This window comes from Uranotaenia lowii, chromosome 3 (genome assembly GCF_029784155.1).
Source record: "Uranotaenia lowii strain MFRU-FL chromosome 3, ASM2978415v1, whole genome shotgun sequence".
NCBI lineage: Eukaryota > Metazoa > Arthropoda > Insecta > Diptera > Culicidae > Uranotaenia > Uranotaenia lowii.
The window spans coordinates 232,330,805-232,341,434 of record NC_073693.1 but is presented as its reverse complement, the minus strand read 5'-3'; the positions used below and the strand labels follow the sequence as shown (position 1 = coordinate 232,341,434).

The 10,630-nt window shown below is 34.0% G+C and overlaps 1 protein-coding gene across 1 annotated transcript in view; it reads right to left on the bottom strand.

Moving 5' to 3' along the window:
- The window catches only part of LOC129753166 (probable serine/threonine-protein kinase nek3), a 195,438-nt gene that overhangs the window by 77,942 nt on the left and 106,866 nt on the right, over positions 1 to 10,630 (bottom strand). The window contains exon 3 of the mRNA XM_055748962.1: positions 7,274 to 7,447. Coding sequence (XP_055604937.1) covers positions 7,274 to 7,447 — 174 coding nt within the window. The remainder of the gene's footprint in view (positions 1 to 7,273; positions 7,448 to 10,630) is intronic.

Below are 10,630 nucleotides of genomic sequence, written 5' to 3'. Positions count from 1 at the left end.
TATTTCAATCAATGATATCGAGACTCCAGATCATGAGTTGTCCTTGTTGTTGATCCATGATTTTAATTTCCACATCATCCATTGATTATATGCTGATCTGATCAGTCGTGAGCACCTTAGCTTTAGTGCTTGCTTGCACCTTAACATTCATGCTCGCAAAGTGGTCATTCATTACATCGCTAGGCACCAGCATTCAATGTAATTGATTTTTTTTTCAATGTGAAGACCCCTATTCACCATCCTATAACTAACTTCTTTGCCTAATAAGATACGAAGTTATAAGTTATAACTTCGACCAAAAACCTCATAAGCTTCGTTCAACAGAAGAAAAAAAATAGGTTGACTTTTCATAACAAAATATTAAATTTATCCATATGACTTGAAAGTTAAGCTTAACTTATGTAAACGTTACTTTAAAACTCTGCTAAAAATCGTTGATGAGTTTTGAACCAAAACGAAGCTTTTTAGATTCCAGGCTTTGAAAAAATCCAAACATGACCATAAATCAACTCAACCTAAGTCAGGGCAATCTTTTTTATCTATGGCATAACTGTTTTAACAGAAAAAAAAACAAATCCTCCGGAAAGTGAGAAATCGTCTTTGCAAATGGAATACATTATCTTTCATTTGAATTTGAAAGATCTCTTCCTTTTCAGGTCGTTTGATAAGTTATGTCAATTCAACCGAAAATTTCTCCAGCAGGAAAGGTTTTCTAGTCATTGAAACTGTTTAGTGAGTAAATCTTTGTATAAATGTTTCAACGTGTGTGTTACTCTCTTTTCTACTAAAGACGGTTATGTCCACTAACAAAATAACTACGGCTTATCTACGATAACAAGTTCTCCTGAACCATAATCTCTCCCTACTTACCAGAATAAAACAGAATTATCACAAGATGAAATAATCGCTGGCAGTCTGTCCGTCTGCTCTCCTCCGAGTCGAGTAGTGGTCGGTCTCTTCAAGGAGGAAATAGCTCTGATTGAAATGCAAATCAAAGTGATGAAAATTGAGCTTTTCCTGCTGCTCCCCAGCCAAGAGTATCATCACCGGGTCTAGCTATGGATGGGGTTTTACAGCGATTGGGTGCTTTCTCCATTGGCAATTGGAATTTCTTTTCGCAGCCATTCTTCGTTTTTTCCTTCTCTCTCTTGTGAATCTTGTTCACTTTTGTGATCTGCAACGATTTACCGGCTCGACGAAGAAGAAGACACGATGAAATAGTGAAAAAAAAGCTACCTCTTCAACCGATAGAAAGACAGAAGAAGGCCTGATTTGCTGCTTGGGGGTTAGTCAGTCAGTCAGTTTACAGACCAGACGGAGCTTTCGTTAAACATTTGAAGATCGTATTTACTTGCTCAGGCATCAACGTTCGTTCACTGCACCTATCTCTGTAGTCTGTGGATGGCGCTGGAAAATTTGCTTTGTTTGAGAAATGGCTGATGGAAGGTATATACCCAGCGCCATATTTCTAGTTTGGCCAAGCCGCGCCGCCATTGGAATGTTCAACATTGTACATTTATATGTAAAAACGCAAGTTAACAATACCAACGAAAGGGAAGCGTCTACCCGACACCCCGATAGAGCACACAGCTGTTACCGATGTACAAGATTCATTTTCACTTATTTAATTTTTGCTCTTCAGTGTAGCTTCAGTAAGGTTTTTTTTTTCGTTTGCTTCATTGCTACATCCATCATCTTCGGTCAGCAGCGCTTGGTGGTATCATGTTTTTTGCTCATTTTTCTTTTAATTGGGTTTGATTTTTTTTTCAATATTCATATTAAAATTTCTACCCGGTGCATTGTTTTAGACCATTAAGAGCAAAACTTTAAAAGGCCGATCACATTGATTCGTCCGGCTATTTTAGTGGGGTTGTTGCCCTGCTGGGTTGGAAGTTCAAATCAACTAGATATCACAAAACAAGTTTACATACTTTAGTAGGTCGACTTATGAATTTTATCGATTTTTCGCGTGCCCAAAAAGCATCTTGCATCCTGAAACCTTCGATTAATGAACAGAAAGAATACGAATTTGAGTCTATTTTAATCAATGCACCTTCTTCAATTCAAAATTTTGCTAAAAAAAGTCGTTCTTTCGAGAGATGTGTCAGTACCAAACCGGTTCTACTTGAATTTTACTACTCAACTCTAAATTCTGTCTAGTTCTTCATTATTGGTCTTCATAAATACAGAGCAAGATGCCTATTAAAGTATATTTGGATTTGCTTTAATGTTCATAAATATACCCTTTCCAATATCAAATAGGAAAAATTTTCATAGCAAATTTTCGATATTTTACATAATTTACAAAAGTTATAACATTTGGATGGATGAACGACGTTGTTGAAATAGAATTCATGTTACAAATGGTTGAAGTTGTTGTAAATGTATAACTTCAATTGAGGCACTTAGGATCAGAGGGGTGCAAGTGATTTTTTTATCAAAACTGAGATAAACTGTTTTTTGGATAGTTAAAGTATAGATTAACATTCTGTAGAAGACACAGGTCGAAAGAAAAATTATTTCGATATTTTTAAGCTATTTATAAAAAAAACGTGTCAATAAAAATCCTGTTTCGTTTGGTGTCAGAAGGGTGCAAGTGCACTTGCACCCTTCTGACACCAAAGGATTATACTTTTAGGCTGATTTCATTAGAACGTATACATTTTTGTCAGTTGAAAACAACATCATCTAGCTCCGACTAGGATTTTCTACTGGTTCTGACTAGGATAATCCAAAGTCCCCAGATAGAGAAGTGATGAAAATAGATTCAGGTGTAACTTCGTCGGCATGAAAATCTCATTGTTATGTATACAAAAAATTCTAAAATATTTTTTTATGGCAAATTTAGCTAATGCTAATAGGGATAAAATGCAAACAAAAACCGCACTCAACAATAATTTATAGCAAATATATCTAAGAAAAATCTCTCGGATGAAAGCTTAGAGTATTCAGATTTTTCGACAGGCTTTGATTATGATGTCACATACTATCCCACGGAACAAAATGAAACTTCGAAAAGTTCAGATGAGTCGTTGCGACAGGTAGTTTATAAAAAATTACATTAAGTCTTTTAAGGTATATTTACATAACTTTTTAGGAAAGAGGCCTGGTATAATTAGACCAAAAAAAGAAAAATTAAACATCCTTGGTTCTTCTGGAGAATCAGAAGTTGCTGCTGCTGCAGTTGCTAGCGAGAACGAGTCCATTCCTGGAGAGTCAACTGGCCATTCATCAAGACCCCAAAAACGCCAATGAAATCAGGCAATCAAACTCATCTTGCGAAAAAAGCTACGAAACCAAGGGGAAGCGTACGTTGGTTCTACCGGAAAAAGCGACCAGCTAAACAGTTAATTCTAATGAATGAACACATATGCAGGTATTCTTGTGTATCCATTAAGGAAAATGAGAGATTGAAAGTTTTCAACAAATTCTGGGAATTAGGATAGTGGAACTTGCAAACCTTGTTCATTATGAGTTGCATAAAAATTTGAAGCCCGAAAACGCAGAAAATTAAATGTGTGAACAAAAACAAAACATCTAGTATCATACTGAAAATACTCGTTACATACAGGTTCCAAAAGGATGCTATCATATTGTTTGGAGTCAGAGGGGTGCAAGTGTCATTCTTGGGATCAGAAGGATGCAAGTGAAAAATATCAATAAAAGTCGTTCGCCGTTATAACATAAATACCGCAAAAACTTTGGTTTTTCTTTCAGAATCGTTCATTTTAGACCTCATGGGACACACTCCATCGAAAATTTAGTCGAAAAATTGATTCGATAATTTTGATTTAGAATAAAAACTTTGAGGCCCGTTTTCTCGAAATCATCATTTCGGCACTTGCACCCCTCTGATCCTAAGCGCCTCAATTATGATGTTGATATGCTTCGATCGACTTTTTACGATTTTTAAACGATTTTGATACGATTTACTATTTTTCAGAAGCTATCTAAACTACTCAATATTAAAACCAGAGTCCGCTTGAATGCTCCTCATACCAATGATATGTAGTCACCAAAACCTAATAGAGAAACATAAGAAAATCTGTGATGGAATTTACAGATAATGTGTCAAATACCGTACTATTTTGATAATTTAAAAATTGTTATAGTAATTGTTGTTTTTATACAGTGACGGTAACCTTTTTCGTAAAATTATATGAGACCCGCAGAGCCAGAGGTGTAGAAAAGCAAAAATAATCGATTTTACGTTCGAAAAAAAATTGCAAATGTTTAGAAAATGGCCAAACACATCAACTTAAAAGCGTGTTTTCTCGAAATATGTGTTTAAACCTTTTGGCTTATATTACTTAAAAAGAATTTCATATCTTTGTTTTGAATTTAGTAAGAGTAGATTGAGATATATTTTTCCAAATGATATACGCAGACCAAGAAAATCGATCAATTCTTAGAACATGACTTTTCCAAAATGAGCTTCGCGGGCCACAAAAAGGTGGTTTGGCCACCCATGAAATAGACCATGCCATGCCAAGTCCCATTCTCCTCGAGAAAATAGAACCAAATGTAGCATGAAATCGTATTTGTATACAAAAAATGATTATCTGGTGATTTAAGACCACGCCTATCTTCCAGTTAAGGTGATAAGAAGGGTGAGGGGGGTAACTCATAGAAATTGTTGAATAACTTGAGAACTGTGGAGCAGAAAGTGGAGCAATTTTTTTCATAATCTGATTTTAATTTACCTTATTTAGTTAAAATTGATATGTTCAAATCTAAATCGAATTTGAAAAAAAAAATCTGAAAATGAAGGTTCCTATTTTAGACTAAGATCTCGAATTCAGTTTAAGAGTTCAGAAATAAAACTTAGAATAAGATTTCAAACTTCAGACTCAGAACTCAATCTTATTTTTAAAATTTCAGACTGCTGAATTGGATTACAAATTTTTGTTATTGATTTTCAAATTTATAATACAATATTGGGTTCAAATTCAAAACATCAAATTCCAATGCATACTAATTAATGTCTGTTTCTAGATCATCATTTCAATAAACTTCACGAGTCAAAAATCGCATATTTAACCTTTTTTCCAACATGTTTGGAGTCAAATCATGATGAAACAAAAAAAAAACTGAAAGAATAATTATACTCAGGGTTGCTAGCGATTTTTCGTTTCGAAATTTCAAAGTTTTTCCCGGTTTTTCCCCGTTTTTCCCGGTTGTAAATATTGATTTTTCCATTTTCCATACTCGTTTCTAAATATAAAAATCACGATGAATAAAAATACAATTTATAGGGAGGGCCTCACATTTCTAACAATTATATCCCAAAACTTGTTAACCGGTTAGAAATCATGACAAATACTTCGGCGTCTTTTCGTATAAAATTGACAGATTTTCATGATTTTTTGAAACGAAAATAACATCTATTCGTTGTTTTGCTCCACAATTTCAACAATTTTGCAAAAATAAAACCGGTTAAATTGATCTTTGAACTATAATGTAGAAGGTATGTACTTTTCAGCAACTGTAAAATTTCCTAGAATTTTAGAAGAAAAAATTGTTTGTTTGTATAGAAATGTGTAAAAATACATCGAAACATATTATCAAATCAGCTTGTCAACTTGAATGGGGATTTGTTTAAAAGAACTTAAAATCATCAGATTACAGATCAGATTGAAAATATTCAGTTATTTTCTGAATACAGTTATATTTTTTTGTACAAATCCTAAGAAATGTTTTAGAAAAAAATGTTCTTCTTTCAAATACAAAACAATGAATAACTTTAATAGTGCTCTAGTCATTTGAACTAAAGATTCGTGAAAATATAGAAAATCGTGTATAAGACAGGTCTGAACATTAATCGTTTGAATGTAAGCTATCATTTTGTATTAGGGTAAAGACCTTGGATCAAAGGTAAACTTGGATTTCGACAGGAGCTTTTTTCGGTACAATTTTTACATAACACATAGGCAACTTTAAGCAAAAGTTTAACGTAGGAAGAATTAAAAACTAAACAGTTGCGATAAAATGCTTCGTTGGGCTTGTGATATAGCTCAGTTGGCAAGTCTGTTGTCTCCTGAGCCGATGTCCGCGAGTTCGAGCCCAAGAGCAAACATCGAACACAGTTGTACCGTATAAGTTTTTCAATAACGATCCGCCAACTGTAACGTTGATAAAGTCGCGAATACCATAAAGGTGGTAAAACGACTATAATCGAAAAAAAATGCTTCGTTCCTCAGTCCAATTCAAACGAAATGCTCAATGTTTTTGTTGTTATTGAAAAATCAATTTTTATTTTTGGTAAAAAAAAAGATTTAACTCTGCTTGAAAACGTCTTACGCCGTAAAATTATTTGCTTTTTGCATAAATTAATTTAAAATAAATTGGTGGTATACATATGAACCTGGATAAGCAAGAACCCTTTATAAGTGAGAAACAACACCAAATCCCGCTTTTTAAAGCATAAAACCTCTTCAAGTGACAGTGTAAAATCACTATAAGCTAGAATCTTTTTCCTGACTAGGCCAAGGAAATAAGATAAAATACCATGGATTGTATCGAGGTTTTGGTACCAAAAGAATATTGTGTTACCAAGGAGCAAATATCCACAGTTCCATATTGAAACTCACTCGAGCAAATTTCGAACTGATGCATCAACTGGTTTCTTATAAATCAGTGGATTTTTATCATATACACATTGAATAGTTGAGTCTGGTTAAGTAAGAAACCTCTTTAAATGAGAAAAAAAAGTTTAGTCCTTTTGACTCTCACTTATCGACGTTCGAACTCGACGTTCGACGAATTTCAAATCAAAATTTATATTGAGACTGTTAAAAACTCCTCTTAAATTTAGATTTTTTAACAAATATTTTTGAAATTCCGTGAAAAAAATTCAAATATGACAATTTTCCCGGTGAGGTGCCGAAATTCCCGGTTTTTTCCCGGTTTCCCAGTGATGCGATGAAATTTCAAAGTTTTTCCCGGTATTCCCGGTTCGCTAGCAACCCTGTATACTGTAATATTTGTACTTGCTCATATTTTCAACAAAAAAAAACTTTAAAAGCTATCATTCTATGAAAATGTCCAATATAAGTTAGAGACAATGAAAAGAAGGAAGGGTAAACGCAAAAAAAAAATAACTATTTGTTGTAACAAAAAATAAATATGTAGCTCCAACAGCTTGACGCTGAACTTGAATCTTTAGGCTGAAGAAATTTACAAAAATATATCTTTAGTGTATTCAATCTATGCACAACCATAATGTTGATATCTCAATTTTTAATGCTACCATTGTTGAAACCAGGACACTTACCTTGCTATCTCTACTAGTCTTATTTCTCAGGCTGGATTTACCGTTGATCACAATGTTGGCATTGGCAAACTCGACATCACACGGAGACGGTGGGCCCATGACCCACGAATCGTCCGGATCCGTCGACGTCTCCAGGGTGAGGTCCCCGAGGACGACGAAACCGGACTCGCCGGGCTGTGGAGGAGAAGAAAATAAAATACTCGTTAAAAATTGTGAAGGATGTGGTTAACGATAAACGTTAAAATCTGATTTATTTTTTAAAAAAGGACAGTTCAATTAAGCAGTGAAACTTGAAAAAAACGCTCAAACGATAAAAACTGTCCAAGGAAAAACACCAAAGACGTCATAGTCAACTTTCGAAAGCCTTCAGCACAACGCTCACATTCGTCCAATTACTCATATTCGATTTCATTATGATCAATATTTAATGCTCCCCAGGAGCAGGTTTTTTGTTCAATTCATTCACCACTCAAGTGTCCATTCACCGTAAGTGCTAAAACATCCCCTCCACTCTAGCTACCCGCTATCATTGAAGAAACTCGTTTCTTTGTTCTCAAACTCAACGGACGAAGCTGGAGCTGGACCTCTAGAACCAACCAAGAAACGAGTTGAGTAACGAGCCAAGAAAGAAGATAACACAGATGTTTTATAGCCCCTATTGCAGCTCCAAGCAAGCAGCACTATTTCAACCAACTTTGTGGCTAGAAATTGAAACTGTGTTCCCTCTTTTTGTGTTGTTTTTGTAATCAAGATTCGCTCAGCAGAGCAGCACACAATTTAAGCTTGAGGAGACCGGTTGTGTTGAATGAAAAATCACATCCACCGTCTTCCGATCCGGGAAACTGCTTGAAAATACTGAAGGTACACTTGAAGCAGATTTTCACCGAGATGAGAGAAATAAATGGGAACTTCTTGAAAAATATTTTCTTAAGGAAGGTATTGGAATTGAGAATTAGTTACCGAAAGAAGAGAGACATAAATGAGCTTTGAATAGCGATTTCGATGGAAAGACTTATTTTGGGTTGAAGTTTGACCATATTCTTGCCTTCCCGGTTCTTAACTCAAGTAAAAAAAATATAAAGACCAGAAACAGAAATTTGGACAAAAAGGTAAGAAGTTCAAATAGTCACTAAATAGGCTCTTGATGTCAAATATTGTGAACTAACTTGAGAATTAGGCATAGGACTTACTGGAATAATATACAATATACAATTTATTTTTCTGAAAAAAAAAACATGTTATGATATACTCTACGTTTATCCGAAACATTTGGAGCTGAACATGATTTGAGTGACATGTGCGTAGAAAGTCCGCTGACCCACAGCAAACTTCATGTTTCTAACAAGCTATACACGAGTTCAGATTATAGATAAGAATCTGAAATGCACACAAGCGAGCACGAAAGGTAAATCTTTTGGATCAGTGAATTGGTCAGACTATAAGATGGATTTGTTGATAGGAAAAAAAATGAGACAGCGATTCTGTATCGTTTGAAAATATTGAAAGAAAAAAATGTCCAACCAATATTGAAAATGTTAAGAAAATTAAACAGCATGAAATGTTGTTGAGTATGAATCAACTTTAAGGCTCAACGTTTGTCTTAGTTACACTAAAGCCCAAGGTTGAAAAAAGCGAAAACGGCAGATCTCGCACCTTACACAATGCAGGAAATTCCCATAAATTCATCTAAAGTAGTTATGATTATAGAAACATCAAAATTGATGATTACGAAATTAAAAACTATTGAAAGAAATGATTGGTAGGTTCACATGTTATCAGGAAAGTGTCAAATATTTATTTTTTAAATCAAGTCAATTGGACTAACAAAGGTTTTTGAGGCGTTTTTTTCCACCCGACATTATAAATTGTAAATATCAATGTTTTTTTGTTTCTCTCACAAATTTATAGCTTTTAAACTGATGTAAGCTTCCAATTTTCACTGTTGTAGACACATCTAGTAAGTATACATATCGCTAATATGATTATGATATGCTATGAATATCGCTCAAAATATGATTTAAATGTTGACTACGAGCGGATTTCTACCTCCGAAAGATTATTTTTTTGTTCTGAAAGTCATTTCCAAATTTTTTAGCTAAATGTTAATGTTAACTTCCAGTTTATCATCCGTAAATGGGATCGAGACACTGTCTAGCAATTCCGTTCAGTTATCTTATGATTATTCAAATTTTGTCTTTTCGCGAAAACACGATCAAAATAATGTTGCTGTCTGCTTTAAAAATTCTGTTCGGTTCTACTTCCTGTTTTTTTTTTTTCGAAGATCGTGTCAACAGTTACAACAGTAAGAAATTGATTTTCATCCCATGAATTTGAGGAAAAAGTACTCCACCCCACGCCTCACGCATCACTTCTTACTTCTCATTTTTTACGTTTCACTCTACACGTTTCGCGTCTAATTCTTTTCTTCTCATGTTCCACGAATCATGCCTGCTTTCTCGAATATCAGGATTTAGGTCTCAGGTTTCAGTCTCGTATCTCATATCTCAAGTATCATGCCTCATATCTCATGTCTCATGTCTAAGAACTCTTAAGTATAAGGTTCCAAGTCTCAGATATCATGTCTTAAATCTCAGGACTCATGTCTTTATTCTCATTTTGCATGCTTCATGTTTCCTGTTCCAGGTCTGAGATATCATAGTCTTAAATCTTAGGTCTCAGGTATCATATCCCAAGTAACAAATTTAGTTTTCCCAGCACAACTTCGTTAGAGCTATATCATCATTCTTCATTAATAGCTAATCACCAGAACTCAAATAAAGCTAAAGTCTGGCTAGAAACGTCATCATTCATTTTATTAGGTTGTGCCTACGTAAGAACTTTTAAATACACAAATAACACTCGACGTATTACATGGCACGACACTTAACGTTCTTACTAATGGAAAAAAGGAACTAAACGTCATCATGATTAATTTTTAAAACTTTGATAAAAGCATTAAACTGGAAAAATTTGGTGACCAAAGCTTTTTTAAAGCTTTTATAAAACATGTTAGCGATTTTTGTTTTTTTTTCGATTCCGTGAGTTCTTCGAGTTATTTTTTTTTTTTTCATTAACCATGATAGTTGATGAATGATGATTGCAGTAAGATATAATCTGGTAAAATTAATAACAAACAAGCAATATTTTACCCATATTATGAAGATTTATTCTACTGCCAATCAAAATTTTAAGTAAAATGTGTAAAAGAGCCTTGTCAAGTCTTTAGAAGAACGAAATTCAAATGAAATATTTAGTTTCATGAGAAAAATAAAATTAGAAAAATTTCGCAAAACAACATTTTTCAATAAATATGATAGTAAAACATGACATAATGACGTTGCAAACGTAATGGAATTG